This window comes from Amphiprion ocellaris, chromosome 7 (assembly GCF_022539595.1).
Source record: "Amphiprion ocellaris isolate individual 3 ecotype Okinawa chromosome 7, ASM2253959v1, whole genome shotgun sequence".
Classification (NCBI taxonomy): Eukaryota; Metazoa; Chordata; class Actinopteri; family Pomacentridae; genus Amphiprion; species Amphiprion ocellaris.
This window is the reverse complement of record NC_072772.1, coordinates 12,885,940-12,913,097: the sequence shown is the minus strand read 5'-3', so window position 1 is coordinate 12,913,097 and position 27,158 is coordinate 12,885,940. Positions and strand designations below refer to the sequence as shown.

The following is a 27,158-nucleotide window of genomic DNA, read 5'->3' as shown; positions in this document are numbered from 1 at the left end:
TTTGCCCTCTCAGTCAGGTTAAGGACACTAACTAATAAACTACATTAAGTGGCCTCGTCGGTCTCTCTTCAGGCAGCAGGTGAAAGTCTAGACCATCAGAAATGTATAATTCCAAAAGCGCAGCAAAGGGAACACCAACAGAGTCAGACAATGACCCAACAGAGTCCCACCCAGAGCAGCCTAATCAGGTTAGTGCGACTCCATGCAGCAAAGAGTGAGTAGACGTAGCATCAACAAAAGCTACGCCGTTAATGATAACATTGGTTGAGCGGCCCAGGATGTAAAAGAAGAGAAGCACAAACTGTATTTCTGCTCCCAGAAACATCTGTCATATGAGCACACTAAAGCACAAATTAGCCTCACGGGGCTTTATAATACGCACAGCACACAGTACATGCTTTTGTCCTTTAAAACCTCCGTTTGGATTGGTTCTGCAGACACTTGGCCCAAAGATTAACTGGACACATGACAAACAGATATGAAACCATGACCTTGTGGGTTCTCTTACAATTAGATTTATTATTTTCTGTTAAATAAATTTATGCTGTTAATATAATTTGCTGGTATCTCATATTCACCGTAACAATTTTAAATGCAATATGCAACAAACTGCTAATGAAACAAATAATTTCCTCTTCAATTTCCTCATGTTTTCACTGTGCAAATGCACCAGTTCAGAAATAGTTATTTCTTGTTTGTCATTGTTCCATCAACACATACAGGGTTTATATGTGTGTGTGTCATTAGCACATGTGTGTTTCCAAGTCTGTTTGTATTGGACAGTCGTCATGCTGCATACTTTTCGCGTCTCCGTGTGCATGTGTGTAGATGTTTGGATTGAGCATTCAAGTCCACTTTTCCGTGTAATCCTCGTCCTCTGAGATGGAGGGTCAGCAGCTAATGTGCGGGTCAGCCAGCAGCACGATGACATCATCCTGCAGAGACCACGTGTGACATCATACGCCAAGAGCCTTGGGGTTGATTCTCACTAAGAGACTCAAAGACAGCGAACGCAAAGCACCAACGACAGGAGGAGGGACAGAGCATGTGCGTTTTGTATATTTACATTCATTTTCACATTTAATCAATTAAGCACAGGGCCAAAGGAGGAGTTTGTTATTTTTTTTGTCGTGTTTCCTGTTTTGAGTGTGTGTGTGTACATGTGTGTGATGTGTTTGACTCCTGGCTGCCTCTCAGATAAAATGACATTAAGGCCAAAGGCGGAGCAATAACATCCTCTGCTGTCACTCAGAATATCATCGCCTCTTGTGTGGTATCGTGTCTGAGGCTGGTTTTCTGTGTGTTTGTGTGTGTGAACTTTGTCTGTTCTTAATTTGATTAAAAGAAATGCAGCTGAGGTGGAGCTCAAGGCTTCAGACGGCTCAAACAAAGGAATCCACAGAGGAAGGTGATGTGCAGATGCATATTTATGTGTGCACTCATGGGTAATGTTGAATTTGTGTATGTGAATATCTGCAGGTGAGCAAGTTCTTGTTTCCCACTATTCTTGGCATAAATGTGTTTATGTATTCAAACATAAAAGTCTGTATGCATGAAATATTTCCAGGATTTACATCATATTAAGCTCTTTATCATTTAAAGAGGGCCTGGATCATGTTATAAAATCAGTTTCAACATGAAAGCAGCGATGACAAGCACCGCTAAAAGATGGCAGCGGAGGTTTAATTCAAGTGAAGCAGATCGAATTGAAAAATTGAAAATAAGCAGAAATAATCGAACATGAATGAAAATAAAATATCAAATCCCCAAATTTGAGAGGAATGAGCACGGAAATGCAAAAATGGATTATAAAGTTTTAGAAAATGGATTAGATTACTTAGAGACATAAGCGGTTTCTCGTTTCATTGCTTTATTCACATGAACTGCTTGAACCTTTGTTTCGGGTCTACATGCACCTCCTGGCACTGAAGTACTCGTATATACATGTACTTGTTGCATACATGCTACGGTATGTGTGCATAACATCCATCTGTTTCTACTCAGTGTCGTGGGTTTTGCTCATGCCATTCGTTTCTTTCTGGTTGTCTGTTTTTCCACATACTAACTCTCCTGTCATTTCAGACCCGGACAATCCCACCTGCCCTGTCTCTCGCTAATTTATCCCCCGACCTTCTCCACCTCTCCACTCACCTGCATCCACTTGCCTGATCAGCTCCTTCAGGATTTAAACCCTCGGGTCACCATGTTTTCCAGCATTACCTTCAGCAGATTTGGAACTTCCATGTTGTGACTAAACCTTTAAATCTGGACCCTGTTTTGTTTGCATGCCTGCTTTACATAACCCTCTAAGAGCTTTTTGCATCCAGTAAACTTTTTAAATTTTGCATGCTGGTTTTTGCCTTGTGCTTTTAGGTCCATTAAACCTGAGTTGTGGCAACTAGGATCTGATTCTGCTGGAAGACATAATAGAATATGATTACTGTTCCCACTTCACAACAGATCTCTGCTTCTATCCTTGACTAATTCTTTTGTTAACAATGAGTTCTCTGGCATTTTCACTAAAAAGTTTGGCTCTTAGTGTTTATATTACAATACCTTCTTTCTGTCCAGAGAAAGAACAAGTTCACTGGGTTTAGTAGTTGAATTAAAAGATGCATTTGGCAATTCATTTTGTCTGATTCTGTATATATATTATTTTTTCCAATAACCCAAGATGAGGTTTCTTCTACAATCATGTAAAGTACCCTTTTTGTGAAAAGATCACATGATTTGGTTGGCCAGTGAATGTGAAATACACCAATTCTACAGCTACAGGAAGTTACATTCCCACCATCCACGCAAATATAAAATTATCAACTAATTACTTCAACACGTAACTTCCTGAATCTGGGCATCATTACAGATGAGAATGGTCTTTTTCACACTATAATACGCTGCCAAAGTATAGACAGGAGCACTCAGCTGAGAGCTGACCTCCTATGGGACTGAAAAACAACATTTCTTTTGGACAGTTCCAGTGTTTCAGGTTCATTTGTGATGAGGAGACAGAATTTGAGAAGCAGGGTCAAGAAATTAAATCCAGATTTTGTGAACGGGGAATTAATTCTTCAGCAAAAGTAAAGGCACTTTCTTTAACATGCTCCTCTAAAAGACAGCTGTTAAAAATAGCTCTAGCATGCAAATTTTTTGCACAATATAGTTTCTGTGACGAATCATTAAATCTAAGTGGACCATCATACAGGGTGATCTGACATAATTTTTTTTGTTGTTGGGATTTTAAGAATGGTGCATGTGATCACTGAGAGAGTATCATTAAAAGATGGACTTCCTGTGTATATAAGAGCAATGGCTTCATCAGCTGAGTTTGTCAGATGTTTCCTATTGTTTTATTGCACGTGATTCTATGTGTGTCAGACTGAAAGAAAGTTAGAAGAGTTTTGCCAAACACAAATATGCAATCTGTGTCAATAATGAAGACTACCCCAAACACCAACAGCAAAACTCTGTCCTTCGAGATTCAGGGCATTGAGATGATAATAAAGTCTGAGGCTGGGTGACAATTTAAAGTTTTTACCATCAATGTGAAACCTTTTGGATTTGCAAATTGAAAGCTTCTGAATATCCAGATCTTAAAGAGACACTTAATTTTAGACCTTTGTTGTGATGGCTGTGGGGTTTGTTTCATCTTTGTTTCTGTATGTGTAAATCACTATCAAGCACTGTTCTTTTCTACTGACGTTTGATATTTTGCGTATTTATGAGGCTGTATTGAACTCTTTGCATTATTTGCTTTCCTGCTGATTTTGTTTTCTGAGTGAGTGTCCAGTTGAGAGATGTGGAATCACACGTGTAATCAATTCGCTAGACTGTCTTGTCAAAAGAGTTCATTTGGAGGTGGAGTCTAGTATTGCTGGTGCAGCTCTTGCTTGACTGATAATAGACACCTGTGCTCTCACCTGCTCATTTGCACTATGATCTGAAGAAGGCATGAGATGAAATATACACATTTTACTCCTGCTTGAGGTTTTTAGCTTAAAATAGAAGTGGCTAGCTATTCAGGGAGACTATTTTTTAAAAGCTACTACATACATTTGTCTGTTTACTATACACTGTTTTATCCTGTGTAGGGTTGCGGAGGGCTGGAGTTTATCCCAGCTGATGTAGAGTGAAGGCAGGATTCACCCTGGACAGGTTGCCAGTCAATCACATAGCTACACATAGAGACAAAAAAGCTCTCTCACATTCACACCTATGGACAATTTAGAATTATCAATTAACCTTAGCATGTCCTTGAACTGTGTGAGGAAGCCTGAGAACCCACTCTACACGGGAAGAACATGCAAACTCCATGCAGAAAGATCCCAGGCTGAGATTCAAACCCAGGTCCTTCTAGCTATGAGGTCCTGGTATGTGCATGTGACCCATAATTTAAAGATTTACATCTTTAATAGCAAAGCAAGGGTTTACGAGTGAAAGCCATAGATGATAAGGAAAACACACATATTTGGGTGTGGTGATAGAACAGAATGTCACAAACTTATTCCTTAAAGGCCTGATTAACTATAACATTTAACTTTTTTAAACTGATGTAAGACGTTGAAAACAATTCTACTCTACTCTCTTAATTTCACATGATTTTGAAACTGAATTGCAAAGGTTGGATTGTCATTCAAAAGCTTGCCGTGCATTGTGTCTGTAATTTCATAGACAGTACACTGTTGCATGTACTGCCAACCCTGGTGGCAGAAATATTACAGTAAATAGAGAATCCCCTCATTGTACTTTATATGTCAAATCTGTCAGATACCTCTTAAACAGACCAAGAAATGATTACTGAAGATATTGGGGATTTTTTTCTTGTGCACCTCTGTAACTAGATTTTTTTTTGGATAGAGTTCTACTGCCAAATTACAGGAGACAAGTATCTTCCACACGAAAATCCCATGATTTTCCGGTTGCACAGTGACTGGAAACACAGCTTTCGGCACACAAATTGTCGAGATACAACATAATAGTGTAAGGTGTCTTTCAGGACAGGTTCTAAATTACGTGAGGACCCCAGATATGCAACAGATATTCAGGACTGTAACTGAGAAGCTGAAGGGAAAATCCCACTAATATGTCCTCTGGACAGGATTAAAATCAGTAATCAGCACATGCAATATTAAAATCAAACTACACCTCCTGGAGAAATAAATCCCTGTCCACTTGAGGCGTATGAGACACCAATCAACTCTCTACTGACTAATGCACATAGTTGCATCTGTACATGTGAGTGTATGTGTGTGAAGCAAGGGGGGTCAGGGAGAAAGGGGAGGATGGGGTGTATTCATACCATACCATTAATCAACCCCAGCTACCACATCTGACTGTAATCTCATTCAGGTTCAGCAGGTTAAACAAACCCTCCCTCTGCCTCTCTCTGCAGACTTCCTCTTTGTAGTCTACCTACAACACTACCAAAGTTTTAATGTTACTGAATACCAGTGATGTAAAGTATGCACTGATGTCCACATTACCTTCTATGACACACTGCTCCGGTATGGGGATCTGCTGCACCATGTCTTTGCAGAACCCTCTGATTGCCTCCATATTGTCTCTTAAATGAATGAAGAGTCTGTCAGCTTCTCCCTGCTCCACTTTCTCTCCATCCGTCTCTTTGTTTTGGCCTTTCTCAGCCTCTTTAACTCCTCTGTCCAGTGCAGCAGTGACGGGCAGAGAGCCGTCACCAGTCACTCTCCTCTCAGCAGGTGATGCTTCCTGGTGTTCCGAGCGGTGATTAGACAAAGTGTTGGACAGAGCGTTGTCTGCACTCAGCTCTGCTCCTTCACCATCTTCCCCGGTGTCGGAGTTGATGGAGCGCGAACGTACAGCGTGGAGAGCCAGACTCTTTGACCTGACAGAAACCGTGAAATAAGTACAGTTAAAGTGCTGAAAAATTATTACATTATTTTCGTTTCCTATTGTAACACCTTACAGTACAAGCTTCCCAAGGTTTGAGTGGGTTTTAGTTTCCAGTGCAGAAGCCAGTGAAGCAAAATGTGATGAGGAAATGTTAAACAGTCATTTTGTAACAACTGCAATTAACATAAAACGGCAAAATGTCTCAATCTCATTGCATGATAGGAGGACTGTGGGCAAAAGTATGTTATTCCTGTAGATGCTGATCTTTCATAATAATTGTTTCCCTTTACTTGAATACCTTTTACTGCTGAAAACAACAACAGCTTTTACTCTTTTAATACTGTTGTGAATTATGATAAAATGATTCTGCAATCCAGCATCAGTTATGCAGTTCACTGTATCATTTGACTACTACTATAGCTGCCATCAGTTAAACTAAACTCTTAATTCATAGTATTTTGAGGTCTACAGGATTTTCACTTCATATTACAGGGAACAAAAACCCTGAAAGAGTGAATCCTAAGTCAAAGAGACTCTTTGTTTATCTTCCTTCTTATTAAAGGATGTCTATAAAACATATCAATCATTTTATAAAAGATTAATTTGCACAACCTAAGGTTATTTTGAGACTATTGCTAAAAATGGCTGTGCAATCCTGCAACAGGAATCAATCATCTAAGTCTACCACTGACAACTTCTAAAACCACACGTCAAGTCCTGGGCTTCAGTTTTAAGGATTAAAGGTTTAAGGGTGTTAAACTACAGAGTTCTGCATCAGTGTCACCTATTTTCAAGTTACAAGAAGAAGTCTGAAGAGATCAAAAATCCAGAAAAGAACAACTTCACTGTCAAACCAGCTTCACATCTCAACTGAGTGACCAGCGTAGGACTGCGAGCTCTTTTAATACATAATAAAAGTTCTAGGAAGCATGTGCATGGTCCCTATCATACAAAGGTTTTGTGAGACTGAATGTTCTTGCAAGGGCCACAAATCTGACATTATTCCAACTAAGATGGCAACTGAAATCGCTGAAGACCAACTTTGTCCAGTTACTTTCCTTCTCAAGAATTTGAGGTCATGATTCATACACTGTTCATCTGCTAAGAATGTGATCAACTTTATAAAAAAGGCACATTAACTTGTATCCAATATGCTAGAGCATAGAGAAAACATACAAAAGCTGTATAATTATCCCAAATTTTGACAAATTGACTAAAATACTAGCATGAGTACAAGTGTATGCCAAAAGCCAGTGTTCAAATTGTCTGCTCCCTTTCTTTAAAAAAAAAAAAATCTTTTAAAGAATCAATATATCTTGAATTTTTGACAGTGTTGAATTTCTTCAATAAGCAGACAAAGATTAATGTCTTTTGGCTCCAGGCATCTTTTAAATCCACCAGGCTTCACTGTGACAGCGATAACAGACTATTCTTCATAAAAACTAAGTCTTCCGATCCAGTCAGATCTGAGGAGAGATTCAGCAGAGTCGTGTTATTGTTACACACTAACTGACCTGTTGAATCTCATCTCACGTCTCTCCTCCCTGACGGCTTGGCTCAGGCTGTAGCGCCGCTGGGGGGCGGGAGAGTCCTCCTCCACCTCCTCCTCCTCCCCCGCCTCCCCCATTTTCTCCTCAAAGGCCTGGATCTTCACCTGCAGCTGCTGCTCTGACTCTCCTCCGCCCGGAAGAGCTGCCCGGGGAGACGGACACGCCTCATCCACCCTGCAACAAACACAGAGTGAAAAGTTGGTTTGCAACTGTGAGATGAAACTAAACAGACACACTTGGAAGGATTTTCAGCAGCTGCGCTTCTCCCCTTCTGTCCTTCTGGTTACTTTTGTGTAATTTCTCATTTTCTCACGATGACTGGCTCTATTTCTGTGTCTCTCAGCTCCTTCTCAATCGAGTTGTCCTGATTTCTTTTTCTACAAATGACCTTTAAACAGTCCACTTGTTGGCTGAAAGAGGACTTCCAAGTGCCCCATTGTTTTTCTTCAGTTTCGCTCCCCCCTGCCCTTTCACTAATAAACCACCCTGCCTCTTTCAATCCCTCACTCCTTCTATCTTTCTTTCCAGAAGACCCCAAGCAAAGCCTTTGGAAGCCTCCACTCCTGCACACAATGTTCTTATTTAAGAGAGAGCTGTGTGTGTGTGTCATTCCCACACTGCAGCCAGATGAATCCCAGTCAATTTATGCACATGCAAACATGCACACGCTGACACAAACACATGCTGTCCTCACAAGCTGTGCAGGTATACAGCTTTCTGAAGCACTTTCCATGACTTTCACTTATTGTAAACATAGCACTTATGAAAGAAGCCACTGGAGGAAAGAACTGGATATAAAGAAGCAAAGAAAAACATTTAAGTCACATGTGGTCTATAAATAATAGTGAGGCAAGGGAAAATCATTTGAACACCATGTGAGAGAAAAATAGAAAAGTTGTCCACTGAGGATAAAGAAAGCAAGGAGATGATGTCAAAGCAGACTTTTAACTGTAAGCTAAATCTGTGTCCATTTCTTTTTCTATTTAATTTCCTTTTCTTTAGGTTGCCTTTCCACTAAGGGGTCTCATAATATTATAAAGTGTGCACATCTCAGCTGTCAGCCCATGTGAACATGTCTCGATGTTGATTGAATTTATACACTATATTGTGGAGGCTCTTAAGTAAATTCATTGTGGAGGTAAATCTAATATTGATGTTAACCTCTTCTATATGCTATGTTAAAGCGCCCCTCGGATGAAAATGGCAGGTTTTTTCTTACCTTGTTAACATGTCCATATAGTGTGTTTTACATGCTACAGAACATCAAGAGCGGAGTAAGCAGGCAAAGCCATGGCTGAGTATTTTCCTCCTTTAAACTGGAGTGTAGCGAGGACAGTTTCAAACATGGATTCAGACTTCTGGGGTTTCAGACTGATCGTGGTCAACTTGCAGGGAAGGGCTTTCTGCATCATAATCAACTTCCAGTTCCAACTTGTAATGCAAAATCTCTCCAATATTGCAAATGTATAGCATAAAGCAGTTTTAACAGTGTTTGAGCAGAGCTGGAGGTGAGCTGGTGTGCTCCAGCAGCAGTGTGGGAGGAGGGGTGAGAGGAGGGATGCAGGGGCTTCATAGATCTGCACATTTAAGAGGAAGCAACGGGTCAAGACTTAGGTCTGAGCCATTTTCAGGCAGGAAGTGACTCACTTAATTGCATGTATACAGGCCTGACAGTGTAGACGTACATTTGATGATTACCTTTAGCACATATTGTGTGCTGCTTTGTTTTATTTATCATGAAGGATTCTCGTCATTCATCAGTGCTCTTTTGTCACTTGCCATGTAAATGTATCCCTGCAGGTTCATCCACATGTGGCCCCTGCAAGATTTTTTAGCATATATTGTATATTTTTAGGAATGCAGTTTGGTCCTTGGGGGGGCTGTAGGCATTCATGTTACAGTAACTTGTCCATCTCATGTTAACCTAATTTGAAGGCACGTTTACGGCTGTTATGATATGGAATGTTTTACTTTTCCAACAGTCTCTGTGTTATTGGAAATCATCAATGAGTACAATGATGTTTTCGGACTCGTGCCTTACTATAGCACACCAGGAATGTGATTGGTTTGCAGAAATACAGTTAAGATGACTTCTCTTTTTAATAAACCACTTGCCTGATGAAGATCCAGCAAGGAAACATTGCAAAAAGGCATTGCTGCAAGTTCAGACGGTGTGCGGGAGTCTGCTTGTGATTTTTTCAACATGTCTCTCCAAACCTGCAGTGTGTGGATGTTTTCTCCTCCAGTCGTCTTCCCAGCAGTCTGGCTATAGCAGTGAAAGAGTTGCTCATCCTGTAGATGTCTTTGCCGCAGCCTCCCAGTAAAGACGGGTAACGGTCGGTCAGAGCTCTGATCTCCAGCAGCAGGGTGTGGTGAAAGCTGTGGTCCATGCTGCCCAGAAGGGACACCAGGTAGACCAATGAGCTGTGAGCATGAGTCTGTAGGAAAGAGACAACAGAGGGAAAGTCAGAGTGGAACTATGTTGACATTACAGTATGTGGTTATGATCCATGCTGGTCCTCTCATAAAACTAAGCAAAGGAAAAGGAAAATTAACAAATAATCAGATTGGGAGGCAGTTGTTTTACTGCACAGGCACTTCCACTTTTAATAGTTATTTCTAATGTTGTGGAGAAACAACATGGGTTGCACTTTGCATTGGGATCAGTGTTGTTCAACTACAATGTGTTTTAGTGGAGAAAGAGTGAGTTTTATCTAATTCAATACACATTATTTTTGCACTTCCAGGCAGTTTGGGGGGTTTGGTGCAACTTCTTTTGTTTCTAAATCTTGACAAACAATAATAAATACAAAGACATGCAGTTGGCTCTCTGCAAACTTAGAAAATATAAACTTCTTCTCCCAAATGTAATGTCTTTCCCTCTGGCCTTTGTCATAACACTCGCATTTCGTCATCCCCAGCCTGCTTTTTGTTTACACCAAATGCAGGACATATACAATCTGCTCACCACTGACATAAAATTGTACTTAAGCAAGAGTACTGTATAACTTGTGCTGTGTATACTTGTATTCTCAGAGGACGGTTGAGGTTTCACTTTTGCATGTACGAGTTGCTGCAATTATAATCAATATAATGTCGTAAATGCAACATATACCTTCTTGTAATGACTTTTTGAGGAGTTTATTTGTAAAAACAGATTGAAGACATTCTGAAAATGATTAAACCAATACTGGTTTGATTAATATTTCTTTTACTGCACAACAAAAGACACAATTTAGGAAACGTAAATGAAAGAGATATCTTTTGAAATGACCCAACAACAGTTTGTTCAAATATTCTTAGAGTGCATAATTTAAAAAGCAGGATTTAGGAAAGTTAAACAAAACACAGATGACTGTTGTTTCAAAGGAACCCTTCATTTAAACTATAAGGTTTTATTTGTACCCTTTTATGGAGCTTATTAATGAACAAATGAGTGCACATTTTTACTTGTTATAAACCACAGAAATCGCTGTGACAACAGATAAACAAAGGTCACGTGACTCAGTGGCAGCTCTCCTGTAGTGTTTTAAGGAAGCACCAAAGCCCAATATCCACATCCACTGACAAAAACTGGATTTGCTTCGAAACTGAAGTCTCTGAGCTTGTAAAAACTAATTTTGGTTGGACTAAAAAATGAGAACATTAAATATTTCACTTGCGTCCTCTGACAAACTGAGGGACTGATTGATGGAGGGACATAAGGACGGACAGAGCCAACCTGTGCTTACAGCTCTCAAACACTTTGTAATGAGGGGAAAAGAATGCAGTTACCGCATAGTTCAGACATGTTTCACAAGCTCTCTGTAGGATACTAAATTTATTAGTGGATCCTAAAACTACCAGAAAAGGTAGAATTTGACTATTTACTGTAACAACATGCCAAGCAGGAATTTAAGAGTTTCTGCAGCCCAACACAGAAATGAATCAGGAACATGCCTGGATTTTACAAGGATGTGTGCTTCTTCTGTACCACAGCTCAGGCTTTTATTGATGAGATGACTTTCCTTTTTAGGGACTTACTGCAGTCCATCTAATTATTACAGCACAAGCAGAACTCATATCTTTTACAGTTTACAAGTGTGACATTTTACCGTAATACTAGTACCGCCAGGTCATATGAGGCTCTCTTAAATCATCAAATGATACAGGCTGGGTTCAATTGTTTATAAAAAGCATTTGGCCTGAACAGCTCAGGAGTTTAACTAATAACTAAAATCATATGTAAGGCAGTGCCAAAACAGACAATAACAGGAAGATCTGAAAAGAGAACCAAATGTTAACAGTTTTTTTAATTGTTTGCTTTGATGTTTTTCAAAAATCATGGCAGGGGAGCAGATAGTCATCCAAAGTGCAGATCTGCAGACGACAGAAATCAACTCTTGCTGCCTCGTGTGCACAGACACAAACAAACACACATAAACACTAACTGTAATAAAAGACACACCATGGCCCATTAATTTACATCCTGACCACTTATCAGATTTGATAGTCAACATTTTTCCACTTGTATTTTTTGTTATTTTATTTTTACCCAACTTACAATGAAGTAAATGCATTTTAAAATGTAATCTCTCTCTATTTGCATTCAGCATTCTGCGATCCTGAGAAATACAACACTATCTGAATGGTAATACGCCATGAGTAAAGTCAATCAACACCGAAGGCTAAAAACTGAAAAGCTCTTTTGTTTTTTGAAACATGGACAAAACCTAAAGAAATCAAGGTACTAGAACAAAGTTTTTTGGTGTTATCTTCAGTTTTGACACCAAGATTTTTATTTTTACTGTACATGTATATTGGTTGATGGGAACTATTCGCACATCTATTTCAAGAGGCAGGTATGTTGGAGAGGAAAGAACGCATCCAGCAGGTACAAAAACTGGAATCCCGCACACTATCTAACTTGCAAAGATACATTTGTTAAAGCACCATTTTGGTACTAGACCTTCACCATTTTCCAGTGCCTATTGCAGTCGCTTAGTTCCTCCTGATTCTCCATCAGGACAAATCAGGTCTAGTTACGAAACATTGCTTTAATAAATGTTTGTTTGCAAGTTAAGACAGTTTTCCGTCTTTTGTCCCCGAGTTAAAATCATGAAAAATAGAGCGATTGCAAGAAAACACTGCATCAGTCCAGGGATAAACAAAATGTTTTCTTTGCTAACATTTTTTTCTTCTTTTATTTCTTCTTCGTCTGCATGTCGGTTGCTTTGCCATCAGTCAGAAAGCCCCAGTGTTTCCACGGCTGGTGCAGTGGCTGTCAGCCCGCTGCTTTTGTTTCTCTAAGTGCTTATTCTTGTTTGCTCAGTCACTTAGTTTCTCCTGATTCTCCATCAGGACACTGATCCCTCTGCTTCCTTTGGAGCTGCAGTCTGGCACAGCAGCTCTGTGTTTGTTTGTCTGCATGAGTGTGTGTTTTCTGTCCCAGATAGCAGTAATGATTTGTGACAGTAGGAATATACTGCTGTCTATAATGGGAGGGAATATTTACATTTCTACCTAAACGGAGCAACTGTGGAGGATTTCAGAAGTGATTCCTTCAGCTTTATATTAGTATGTATATTGATCAATTTAATGACCAGTATTAATTGGCAAAAAGGAGAAAACTAACAAAAATACATCTGAGTATATCAGTTATTCTAACTGCAGATTGTATGTCCTATATTATCCTATCAGTGTCTTCGCTACTATCATATTTTTAGCATTTTTTTAGGAGATATGTACTCAAGCTATTATCCACTTATGTTTTATTTTTTTTAAAGGAGTATGGCTATAAAAATTATTTGATGTTCCTCTTTCTATCTTTTCAAACTTGTTCATCATCCAGCTCTTGTGATCCAAGGCCCGTACAGCTATATAGTTTAATTTGGAAGTAAGAAAAAAAAACATTAAAATTCACTCCAAACAGTTTAAGATGATCACTCTCTGCAGCTTTAAAAATGGCTACAGAGTTGAACTGATGCCAACAGCAAATAAAAATGATATTATCATATTGTCAGAGGGCATTTTTACTACACAACTGTTGGACTGAACGGAACTTCACAGTGTAGAGCAGTTTCTTTTGAGAAATAAGTCCAGAAATACAATATAGACTAACTCCCATCAGGAGGTAAAGGGAGCCAAAGAAAGAATTGTGCAATCCAGTACAAATGCATCCTATCAGTGTGAAAGAGTGTGAGTGTGTGTGTGTGTGTGTGTCCGTAGGGCACAAACACGAACCCATAGGAGGCACTCTCCACTGCCATCACCAGGAGGCCTCTGCAGGGGCATTTCCCAGAAAACATGGGTTATTTTCCAAATGGTTCCAGTGTGAAGAAAGACAGGACACTGGGCTTTGACAAACTGTGTGTGTTCGTGTGTGTGTGTGTGTGTGTGTGTGTGTAAGCTGGGTTGGCAGCTTTTTTGACAAGAAGATTGAGGAGGAAGGGAGCTTTTGGAGCAAACTCTGCCTTGGAGTCACAGAAAATGTTATTATGGTTTCCAGGCCGATGTATGTGTGTTTATCTATCTGTGTGTATGTGTGTCTGATAAATGTATGTGTGGTAGGGGAACACTTCATCTTCAGACGGTCATGATGTATTTTGCCTTTTTGCTAATTTCCCCAAATTGTTGTTAAACTACCAAAAATGGACCCAGAGGAAAAGAACAAGTGGGAACCCTCAGCTGTCTTCTTGTCACTTTCATGCCCCTGAACATCCAGTGCAGATGGTAACGTGTGACTTCATCATATGTATCATCAGTGCTGCCTTGTGTATGATCAACTACATCTGAAAAACACATTTTGATATCGTCCTGATTTCACGTCTTGTGTCACTTGCAAGCATGTGGCACACATTATAGCGATTTTTAACTGGGATAACAAAAGGATTTCCTCTGAACAACTTTCAAATGGGAAAGACTGATAACAAGAAGAGAACAATTCAGAGTTTTTATTTAAAATGCTAAGATGTTGATGTTAAGCAAGAATAATCTTACTGTCTTACTTTAGTGTGTTAACCATTTCATTCGGTTTTTAATGTCTTGTCTATGAAATAAAAGAAAGTAACCTATAAGAGCAGGATATAAACAGACATACATGTTAGCTGCCTGTCTCATTATCCGACATATGGTAGCCCAACATTATATGTCAACAATTCAAATAGGCCACAGTTCACATGTTGCATCATAAACAGCTGTTTTAACTTTTAAATACGAAGACATCTCTTCTCATGTCTCTGTTGCATTTGACGATGTTAAAGTGGTCAAAATCATCACTGAAACTCATGCCAGTTGATTTTTTGATTGCCAGATAGTCTTTATAGAAAAAGTCAAATATTCATATTGAACAGTCAAATCCAATTCGACTGACAAACGTGGAGTGGAGCACAGCCCCAATTTGAATGTTGGCTGATGAGCACCAAGTTCAAACTACAGTACAACAGAGATCAAATGACTTTAGTTTTGAAGGCATTTGGTCGTAAACCAAAGTATCAGACAAATGAAAAGTTAAAACCTGGTGATGGACTCTGGGGAAATATTAACAGATGCCAAAGTTATTACAGTTTATCCTGAGGAATAAACAAAAGTCTGTGCAAAGTTTAATGGAAATCCATCCAGCATTTTGCCAAGGCACTTAATGTGAACATCATTACAGGGCAACTGGAAAAGTCAAACTATGACCACAAATGGTATGAATACATCATCTACATACCATGAATGTCTGAACTGAATTTCATGGAAATCTATTCAATAGTTGTTGAAATGTCATAGTGTGGATCAAAGTGTCAGATCTACTCACAAACAGACCACATTGTTTGAGCCATGTGGCTTGTACAGCTCAGAATCTGGGCTCAATTCTGTTTTCACAAAGACGTGAAGACATAATGACAGATCGTTCATGGTTTGCATGTCTGAGACTCCACCACCTTCACCACACCTCCCTCTGCAGCCCATCAGTCAGCGGCGATGCCACCTTGCAGTTTGCTCCATTTGTGATCTAATTAACCTGCAATCACCAGCTCAAGTGTTTTAGAAGTGGCCTCCAATCACTGTCAAGTAACGGCTGAAACACCACTTTTTACATCAGGAGAAGTGCTATTAGTTACAAATAGGCAGCCAAGTGTTTAACCAAAGGACTGTCCAAAATGAGACACATGGGACGAATTTAGTCTCTTTCAAAACAAATTTTTGTTTTCTAAATCTTCTATAAAATGTGAAATAACAAGATGTAGCAGAAGTTGTCACTCTGGATTAGTGGCAGTCTGAGCCACAAAATGCTTTTTCATCATATTGGTGCAAATAAAATTGAATGCAGACACGAATAACATGCACACACTTAAAAATAAAAATATCTGTCACACATGTGAACTTAATCTAATATTGCTCCATTTGTTGAAGAACACAGTTGATTCTCCCTTCTTCTCCACACGCTGAACCAAGTACCTTCCCTGAGGTTAATGTTCCCTTAAATTGCATTACGTTTGCACCATTAGGCGACAGCTTAAAATGCTCCTTCACTTTTCCTTCAAAGGAGGTATTTTTCTCTCGCACCAGGACAGTTTCTGACTCCCTCTGAGCCGAAAGCAGAGCTGGCATGTGTTTGTTTAGGACAGACGCATCCACTGAACACTGATATAGGTGTTAAATAGCGGTCAAAACCTCCGGATCTGCCTGTCTGGTGTGAGAGTCTGTGTTTTATACTTGGCAGAACAACAGAGAACAAGTCATATGAGTGTGCAGCCCATTTATCCCTACTCATTAAAATAATCACTCCTGCCTGTTTCAGTGTGTGTGGATAACATCAGTGGCTTTATTTCCATGTAATTTTGTTTGTTGTGAGAGTTCTTGTTGCCTGACTTGGTTACAAACAGCCAGCACACCGACAATAGAGACATTTGTTGTAAAAAGCTAACAGTATGCATCGACATTCGTGACCTTTAGTGTTAGCAGCTCAGAGTTTGAAATGATTTCAAGGACCTCCAGGCCCAGTTCAGTACAAAAGCATGCATTGTATTACCATAATGCACCTTCAGTTAAAATTTTAATGATAAACTAGTCTTTTTTTTTTTATTGTGCAATGCTTATGGTTCAAATATCATCACATAGGCATTCGAAAAATGGTTTCAGAGGCCTAAAAACGTAACTGGCAGCAACACAGCAGTGAACACAAAGGACGGCGACGACAGTAATGTTACCAGCAGCAAAGACTCCAAACAAAGCTCTCTCAAGCTTAGCACCAACTACTATAAGCGTAAGTGTCTAAAAATATAGCTAAATCCTCTATACAGTGGGGAGGATGTTTGTTTTGTATCTGATGGTTTAAAAATAGAAAATGGCTAAAACATTCCTCTAACAATTCTGTTACCCACATTTATTATGTTACCTACGTTTGTAGAAATCTTTGGTCAAGTGGCAAAGCAGATGTTGCGTTCACCACTGCAGGCTGGGTGCTGGAGTTTGAGGGTACGGGTGCCGTTGTGATTCATAAAGCAAACACAAGGAACCACGTTTCGTATTCACTTACTGCTGTTTGGTGTTTACTGCTTTTTCCAGCTGTGTCCCAGTAGAATCTGTTCATCATAGCACTATTTTTCATGCTGTTTCTGGTGCTACTTTATATCTAAGCCACCTCTAAATCATGTTAATTACAGTCTACTTTCAAAATATTTGTAAACTAAACTAGTAGCTTGGTCATCCCAAACACAAGCATAAGAAACAACACAATATCGCCAGTATGCCATGCTTCTTTATTCTTTTTATAATATTCCTTTGTTATTATCACTGACAGACATAAAGCTATGTCTATTTGGATGCTGATCCAGGTACACGCAGGTGTAGATGAATATAGACTCAATATAGAATCACTTAATGGTAGAAAACAATCACTTTTAGGAGTCTGCCCTGCTGCACCTCCACTAATGTCTGATGCACCCAAAGCCATTTAGTTACAGAACCAGGTCTGAAGATCTCCATTTGTTTCTGGTATTTCCCTTAGATTCTGCTGTTTCTATTGTTTCTTCACCTTCCTGGTGGAGTTACTTGAGTTAATATGCCCCAATAAAAGGTAAAAATCAACATATATGTGGTGCTGTTATTCAGAGTGCTTTGCCATGTTGTCTCTTGCTTCACTGACATATGGACAGATTGATTTATTGTGATGGTCTAACTATCTGAGGATCAGTGTTGGGGTTCAGTATGTTGCCCGAGGACAATTCAATAACAAAACACACATCCTACCCCCTGAGTCACAGTCATCCTTGAATAAGAGGCCTGCTAACATTCATGCCCACCTTTCAGCAGACTGTTTTTTTCACTCACGCCCCCTATAAAAGGGCTTACCATTCACTCTAAACACACCTGAGGTGCATCTGAAAGTCACACCTCTCCCTTCTGTTTCAATGCCAAACCACTGCGGCAAATAAATGTAAAAAAATCGCCCTGTGTGAGTGCATCTTACCTCACTGATGATGCCCACAGCACTGTGGATTTTGGCAACATGACCCAAGAAAGCAGGACACTGCTGTCCCACAATCCTCAGTGCAGGCAAAAAGCTGACCAATGAGGAAGGACTGGCCTGTGACACGTCCACAAGAGAACCCAGTAGAGCCTCAGTCAGGGACTGGTCACCTAGGTAACCGACCAGCGTAGGCACCTGAGGGCTCAACATCTGTACAGATGGGAAGAAATAAAGACAGCAAGTCAGAGAGAGGGATGCAGAATGAAACAAAAGATAAAGCATTGTCTTTTTTCATTAACAAACTCAACCAAAAAGAGGCCTGATGCCTTTAATGAAGGCTGGAGGTGAGAGGAGTGACCTTGGCATGAGATGAAGAGTCTGGTGACTGATAATAAACAAAAGCTTGACTGTAGGACTGTCTGGACACAGTGAACGAATGAACAGTTCCTCCTCATTATCTGTGCTGGTAACAAAAGACTGCAGTGGACTAACAATGGAAACCATTTCCAGCTACCAGCTCTGAATAATGATGTTAACATCAAACAGCATCAGTGTCTCAGGAAGACAATGTGCTACAAATGATGAACAAACTTCAGTAATAAAAGAATCCCATTGTATTTCAGATCTTTTCAAAGCTGCTTCACTTCCAGTACGTGAACACAGAGCATTTGGTAACTTGTGTGATGAATGCAGCTACAATCAGAGCACAAATATTTTGTAGCATCTGTGTGGGGGGTGCAGATTAGAATAACTCCAGATGGCTGGTTTTGTTGCTCCACTGAGTGAGACGATCCACCACCGAGCGCTCGGTTTGCTGGTATGTGGTACCTCCCCCCTCAGGTTGAACATCAGCAGCTCTGCTCCAAAATATGCAGGATTAAGGGAATTCCTGCTGAGAAATTTGTACTCCACATGCACTGTTCCAGTTCCTCAGTTCTATCTATGTTCCAGTGAATTTTCCACATTTCCATTTGAGCTCATAATGGGATAGAGCTGGATTAAACGATTAACGTTGACTCTTCTGCAGAAGTGTTATAAAAAGCCACACACGTACTTCACTGGAAGCCAAAGCCAAGTTAAATCTCAGGTGTCATTTAGTTGGAAAGTTCATTATTCGGATGATTCCACAGCTCTGACAGTAAATACCTCACTATCACTTTAAACAATAGGTTGTAATACAGCTGGAAGGCTGCTTGTTTTCAGTGTTTAACTTCAAGGCTTACAAAGGCAGTGCAAACAAAAAGTTGAGATTGTGTTACATTTAGGTTGCAAAAGTGGGACTGCTATTTATTTTGGCTCATGCAGTTACAAAAAAGTATCACGTGAAAATAAATAGTTTGATTCAGTAACAGGACACTGTGTTGTGTTTTTTGGGTGAAGTTTTATGCTAGAAATGAGGCACAAACACTTACGAGTGGATGTTGCTCAGCAACTACTTGAATTAGTCTGATAAGGTGTTGTTGCTCTGGAGACTCCAGCTGTGACATCATGGCAGTAAGGTTGTCTAGGTGACGGTGGATGGTGTCTGGTTGTCTAGGATAGACGGAGGGCAGCACTCGTAACAGCATGTGGTTACCTGCCATAAAGAGATAAAGAGAGGACAGACACGCGTTTTAAACTTTAAACTTGGTCATCAACATGTGCAGATTAAAAAGGATCCCAGTATAAAACAGTAGTTAATAAACAGAGAGAAAAGTGGCTTAAGAGTTGATTTTCTCATAAATTGCCAAAAACATGCAAAATTTGGGAAATAAGAGTTGCAATTTCCTCAAATTAACCCCCCAAATAGATGATAAAAATGCACATAGTAAGTGCCTGACATGAAACAATATGTTTTAATAAAGGACAAACCATATTAATTTATATTATTATAAATATATACAGTCTATATTTCTTTCTTTTAAATTGATCTATATTCTCAGTTTATTACCTTTATATCCCTGCATTCTGTATATATGTATCATACTGTAAGTAATATTATACTTCAATACTTTTTATGTATTCATAATTCCATATGTATTCACTTTACTCTATGTACACGCAGTATGTTCTGTATATTTGTTGGCAACATTTTTGTAACCAAAATGTCAAACAGTTTGCTTCATTAAATTGAATTTGGGTGGTCTGTATATTAAACACATACACCTCTACTGTCTTTTTATTTGTGTGCCAACAAATTCTCAGTCTGAGACATACTGCATACCAGGCAAAGTTGTTGATAAATGTTGGAATCTTGATTGCCGAGAAAACCTCATTATCTTGTGGTAAAACCATAAATATGCTTGCTACTGGACAATAGGAAAACGTTTTTCACTCCATCAGTAACTGCAAAAATGATTTATATGGGTGTAAAGCTGTGGGAACAGTTTGGATAACAATGTCACTTTTGGTTTTCTTTTCTCTTAAAATAACTTTGGCTACCCTCAAACTTTGCACAACTCATCTGACTGCTTGTGTCTTTCACTCCATCATTCCTGTTATTAGTGTCATTGCATTCCCAGATGGTAACTGTTCATTTGGTGGCGATCATTTTTTCACTACAAAGTAAATGCCAAAACCATGGAAATACAAACCAAGCTGTATGAAACTTTGAGCTGTCTGTGATGTAGCTGTAGCATCATAGCATTTGCCGTAACTGTTACTATTCTCAGAAAATACACACATGCAGTCATAATATTATATCCATAATTACGAAATCAAACTTTCTCCATTCGTTGTTAATATTCTTTGAGAGATGCTGATGCAGGAGAACAGAGTCCGTGCTGATGCATGACTGCACATAAAGGCATTTAGAAATCAGTACACAGCCAAACAAAACCCACAGCATTACCCAATAGCCTTTGACTGACGCATGAAACATATTTAAATGATTCACTTTACTGAACAAAGACTCTTGTTTTCAATCGGTAGGTTCCTCATTGGTAGCATTTCAGAGTTTCATACAAAGACTTTTGTGTCCTGCAAAAAAAAAAAAAAAAAGCTGCACCACAAGAGATATTTTACATTTTATGTTTAAGTCCAGTAAGATTCAGCAGAAAATGATGAAAGCAGTATAGAATAAAAGTTGATGTTCGAAAAGCTGTATGGTGTGAAAAACGGAGCACATTCTATGTGGTGATGATGTTTGATGATTTATTCTTCTTTAGTCTTTTGTTGAAAGTATATGCAGGGCAGATGGCAAACTGTAGTAAAAGAACAACACAAAGTCTGACAATGGAAGAAAGATGGAAGTGTCTATGGATGTTTTACCCTCCATTATTTGCTGCATTTCTTAAAGAAGTTGTTCAATATTTGGAGAAAAATTCTCATTTTCTCTTGTGCATGATTCAGTCAACTATACATGAACGCAGGAAACAACCTGTCACCTAGACCTGCCCAAAATAATAAAGTAATTAATGTTTATTATTTAATTCCCATTCATCTGTACAAAAACCTGAGGTTTACATTTACCTTTGGACAAAACCAGGTTAGCTTCTCCCCTCTTCCTTTCTTCTACTCTAATTATATAAACTAACCTCTTTTGCCAGAAGCTGTAAAGTATATTTACTGCACAAACAAGAGTGTGGAATCAATTTTCTTATTCAGCAACAAAACTAACATACATTTCCCAAAATGTTGAATTTTTCTCTAAAATGTGTTTGTTTTTCTGAAAACAAGAAAATTCCTCAGTTCAACAGGAAACAGAATAATCATGATAAAATTTAAACAGGTTAGTTGTTGTTTTCAGCTAGATTCAACCTAAAGCGTACATTTCTACCATAAAAGTAAAAAAAAAAAAAAACTGTCACCAAGAGGATGCTTCTTAGAAACGTGAATAACACTGATCAGAAGTTGTTATTCTTCTTTAATATCAGGTAAAACAGTACCCAAAGAATCAAAAATTCTGATATAAGTTGCATTTGCTCTGATTGTGATATTTTCGCCATGATATGTCAAAGAAACAGTAGATAAAAATGGCTTATTTAAACTTAATTTAGTGTACATTTGTCATATTTGAAAATCTCGCTGCTGAAACTTAAATGGCTTGGCACAGCAGCTGATTCACAGCTATAAATCAGCGTAATCACAGGCTGTATGCTCAAAGACGTACTGCAGCGTTAATGTGACACTGATGAGCAGACAAGACTAACTGTTCTGTACTGCTGTGTGCAAAGACAGAGCAGGGAAGAGAATATTTAGAAGATGAACACTGACTGTTTTTACTGTATGTCCCCTCCTCTTGCTTTAAGCATAGCTTACACTGTACAACATCACACACACACACACACCCTAAATGCTGTGAACACAAATCACCATAAAAAGAGACGGATACACTTTATGCACAGAAAGAGAGAGCTGGTAATAACCATAAAGTCGAGGCTGTAGCATTTACAGGTCTGTTCAAAGGAATGTTAAAAGGCAGGAGGAGACAAGAGTCTGCACAGAAACACAGTGAGGAGGATTTATAGAGTGAACCTGTTTGAGTCCATACTGCACCCTCATGCACACATACATCGGTATAGTCATGTAATAAAGTAAGTACATCCCACTGAATTGATATTGTTGGACTGTTCGACATATTTGGACATAAATTGACCTTCTTTGATACAGTGCCTACAGATAACAGACATATACTTGAAAACCACCTCGAGAGAAATCAGCTTTTTAAATTGTTTATTTTTTAAAAAATGTCAATGGATGTAATATTTTTCTTCAGAAGCTTGTATTGCATCCTTTACCAGAAGTAGTTTCTCTCCGCATAATAGTTCAGCAGTCTTTACAATCAGCCTGCTAAAAATTATGACCACTTGTCCACTCTGAATGTCTCAACTCGCAAGACATTTGACAGCTTTTCCTGCAAGTACTACCAATTTAAATCCAACCCCCTTATTTTTCCTTGATTTTTCCACTCCATAACCCCACATTTACTCTTTTTGAGACATTCCTTGATGGATTTGCTTAGTATTATTATCCTGTTGTATCCAGCTTTCAGACAGGTGGCTTCACATATTCTTCAAGCACTTCTGATATGATTCAGAATTCATAGCTGAGTCAACAACTGCAAACTGCCCACACCATTTTCACTATCATGCCCTACAGCTGGTATAAGGGTTCTTCCCCTGAAAAATGGCCTTTAGTCTGCAACAAACCTGTCCACTGTTACTGTGGCCAAAAGGCTCTATCTTTAATTCATCTGCTCGGAACACATTATTCCAAATGGTCAGGTCTTTGTCTGTATGTTCGTTGTCAAACTGTAGTTTTGTTTAAATGTTCTTTTTGGACAGCAAAGCCTTTTTCCTGGCACACCTCCGATGAAGATCAAATTTGTGCAGTCTCTTCCTGACTGCAGACTCTTGGAGATGTTTTATTGCATCACACGATCTGTCCTTGGGCTAAATTTGTTGGGGCGGCCTGTCCTGCACAAATTGGTGGTTGTTTGAAATCGATGCCACTTTAAGATGACTTAAGATCGCTCACTGAGAAGCCTCTGCTCTTTAGCACCCAATCCAGACCCCTGGTTTTATAGGTTTGAAGGTGTGGGAAAGTCACATGGATAATAAACTTTCCATGTGACTAACAGGCCAACACAGAGAGACAGAAAAAGCCTTGTACGCTCACACCCAAACCTACAGCCAACGTGGAATCACCAATGAAATTATCATGCATGCCTTTAGACTGTGGGAGGAAGCCAGAGCACTCGGCTACAACTCAGACAAGCGTTCTAGCTGTGAGGTGAAAGTGTGAACCACTGCATATCTGTGCTGCCCACTTGTTCATTTAAATTATTAAAATTACTGCAAAATGTCAACTTTATGTGTCATTTGTTTGATTGTATCACCTCCATTGATGGAATCCTTGAGCGATAGGCGAAATTCTATGAGGAACTGCACTTCGACAACTCAGACCCAATAACCATTGATGACTCAACATCAGATGCCATTCCATCCATTTTAACTAGTGAGATACCTTATGCCACCAACAGTTTGAAACAAGGAAAAAGCCCAAGACTAGACAAGATGTACTCTGAGAACATCAAAGCTGGGTGAGAACCAATCACAAAGCATTTCAGCATTTATTCAACTGTGTTATCACAACATCAAAAACGCTTGAGATGTTCAAGAAAGCATTGATAGTTGTACTTTACAAAAAAGGCAGCAGACTTGAGTGCGGTAACTATTGTCCTATCAGCCTATTGAGCCTCGTTTACAAGCTCTTCATGAGTATCATTGCTGCAGGAGTGAAGTCGGACCTTTATGCATCATTTCCTGAAACACAAGCCGCATATCAACCTGGAAGAGGCACCATTGAGCAGATCCAAGCTGTTGAGCAAATCATCGAGAAATCAAAAGAATTCAACAACTCTGTGCGTATCACTTTCATTGACTTCCCAAAAGCTTTTGATAGTGTGAAACTACCCAGTTTGTGGAATCTCCTAAACAAATCCTCAATCAACAAGAATTACATTAACCTACTGAAAGAAACTTACACCGTCTCAACAGCATATATCAAAACAGATCTTGGAACTACTTGGATGGTGACATCTTGAAGGTAGTTAGACAAGGAGATGTCCCATCAGCACTTCTTTTCTGTATTGTCATAGCAGTTCTTTTATATCAAATTGAATAAGATTGCTCCTCTGGCTACCAAATAGGAGGTCACACTCGCTCAAACCATAGTTATGCAGATGATCTTGCCATTATCAGTAACTCTAGAACTGATCTACAAAACTTTTTGAATGTACTTGCCAAACATGTACTAGAGGTTGGCTTACACATCAACATCTCAAAAATGAAATGCGTGGCATCTGACAAAAACAATGCCAGTCTCCAACTCACAATATACAAGCAGCAAATCACTCAAGTAACTGCATCTGTGTGTCTCGGTCACAAACTGTCATCAAACAACAATGGAATGATTGCTGTACGGCATCGCATCGCTTTAGGTTGGGCAGCTTTCAACAAAATAAACAAATCTGAAATCCAAGATCTTTCGCACTTACATCATGCCAGTTGTGTTATATGGTCTTGATTGTGTTAACTGGACAACAAAATCATTCCAATATGTCACTGTATTTCAGAACCACATCATGAGACTTATGACTAACAAATGCCCCAGCGACCATATTTCCATCAATGAACTACTCAACACTACCAAACTGAAGCCAGTCACATCAATTCTTAAATCAAGAGTACTTAAACTATATGGTCACATCAAAAGATCAACCCATGGTGTGAGTAAGATATGTCTCAACGGAAAGTTAGCCGGTAAGAGGAACAAATGGACAACCAAAACGCTGACTCGACAATGTCCACTCATGGATTGGACTTGACCTTTTTTTCTCATATCTCATCTGCCAGTGATCGAACTTTGTGGAGACAAATATCTCATGTTGATGTGCAATCTGCAACAGGTGGAGAAACCAACTGATGATGATCACCTTTCGAAATATTTGCAAAAAGCCACCAGTTTCCACAGAATGTGCCTGCTTTTTCACCTGACTGTACTTCAGCTGCATTTGTTATACACAACCTGACTGGCCTGACTGAAGTCAAATAATAACCCACTTAGTATTCTGTAGTTACTGAGTCTGATGCCACAGAGCCTTATTTGATTCCCACTGCATCATCACAGTGTACTGTGTGGGTGTGTTTGTGTACAGTATCTGACCTTCATACCTTCATTCCAACAAACACCCAAGACTTACAAATATCCTGTAATGACCTTTGGTTCTTTAGCACACAAAGGCGACATTTTTGAAAGGCTTTTCAGACATTTTCCAAGAAGAAGAAAGAAAATCTGCTAAAGGATTTGTCAAACTGTTGTTGACTTTATGTGAAGCACCAGAGGAGGCTCTGTGGTGTACTTTTGAGTGTGCAGTTTTTCCAAATGACACATTAGACTCCCAAAAAATTACCAATTTTGAAGAGACTCTTAACTTTGAATAAAAAATACTTTAATACAGCTGTTGTCTGTCTTACAGTAATGTTCTTTCATTTTCCCTGCTATATTAAAAAGCCTGTGCAAAATACTAAGATAAAGCCCCTAAGCAGGCACTACAACTGTCTGAGTCATGGGAAAATGATTTTACTGTAGATATGGTTAGGAATAGAAATAACAATAATAAGAAGAAATTATAACCCATAGCAATGACAAAACCATAAACTAAAAATGTCACATACAGAGCAGAAAGCAGTGCATCAAAATCAGAGCATCTTTATGAGACCTGAATTGATGCAGATAGGTTAAGCAAAGACATTTTTACCCTAAAAAAACAAAATCAGGATGCTTTAAAGCTGAGTTGTGACATAAATGTTGTCTTAGATTTAGGAAGCTTGAAGCAGCTACGTTCACTTGTGAATTAATCTGTGCTGTTGCAGATGAAGTGACTTTTTTTCTGAATTCATCCTTTATTTAGCCAGGAAAAATCTCATTGGGACAGGCTGCTGCACATTTGAACATTTTAAGGGCACGCATACACTTAATAATTTAAACAAGATTTACATGAAAGTTCAGAGTGCGTGCCAGTTATCAATGAATAGACTTTTGTTGCAGCTCTTTGAACAAAGACAGGGACATTCTATTCATATCCAATACTGTACATAACTTGGCAAAAGAAGCTACTAAACACGGAACTCTTACGCAAGGCAGAAATCTGCAGAGATCAGCACAAATGACATCCAGAGGGATGTTTTTGCAGAGCTTTACGACGTGAACGTGTTCTCTGTAATACTCATTCCGTGTACGCATTCCTGTGAGTTGTATATCACACAGCTCCACTAACCTCAGGTGGGTGAGGGTGGGGAGCAGATGTCAAAAAGAAACTGACAAACCTCTCCCAGAGAGCCCATATCGTTGAGATCCTGTGCATTTTTGTTGCATGAGCTACCCCCTCCCCTCCTGCAGTGCAGTAAAAACAATTTAAAATATTCAGGACCATATGAAACATGACTGCCCAAATCTCTGGAAGGGATCCAGTTACCAGAGCGCAAAGGAATACTGTTCATCATGTGTACACAGGACTCACAATGTTTCATGCGTAAAAAATATTTTATATCAGAATCATAAAGTGTGCACCATAACAGCAGACCAGATGTAGTGTGGCAGTAAAGTTGATAAATCTAAAAACACTCTCCCCAGCAGAGTTTAGATGCTCAATGACCATTCTCCCCTTTCACCTGCATCACTTCACTGATCCACGCTCTCTCTGTGTGTGGATGACAACATATCCCATCCATTCTGACTCAAAATTCAACTTTAAACTGTATCACCACTGCAGAATATAAGACTAATCGATGAAGCCTTCAGCCTGTGGTAGATCAAAGCTG

The 27,158-nt window shown here is 39.2% G+C and overlaps 1 protein-coding gene across 3 annotated transcripts in view; it reads right to left on the bottom strand.

Annotated features, from left to right (window-relative positions):
• Nucleotides 1-27,158, bottom strand: part of veph1 (ventricular zone expressed PH domain-containing 1) — a 96,292-nt gene that overhangs the window by 32,949 nt on the left and 36,185 nt on the right. For all 3 annotated transcript variants that reach the window (XM_055012189.1, XM_055012190.1, XM_055012191.1), the window contains 5 exons: nt 19,266-19,429; nt 17,854-18,063; nt 9,633-9,853; nt 7,380-7,589; nt 5,481-5,857 (listed from right to left, as the gene is read on the bottom strand). In XM_055012189.1, the coding sequence (XP_054868164.1) occupies nt 5,481-5,857; nt 7,380-7,589; nt 9,633-9,853; nt 17,854-18,063; nt 19,266-19,429 (1,182 nt within the window). The remainder of the gene's footprint in view (nt 1-5,480; nt 5,858-7,379; nt 7,590-9,632; nt 9,854-17,853; nt 18,064-19,265; nt 19,430-27,158) is intronic.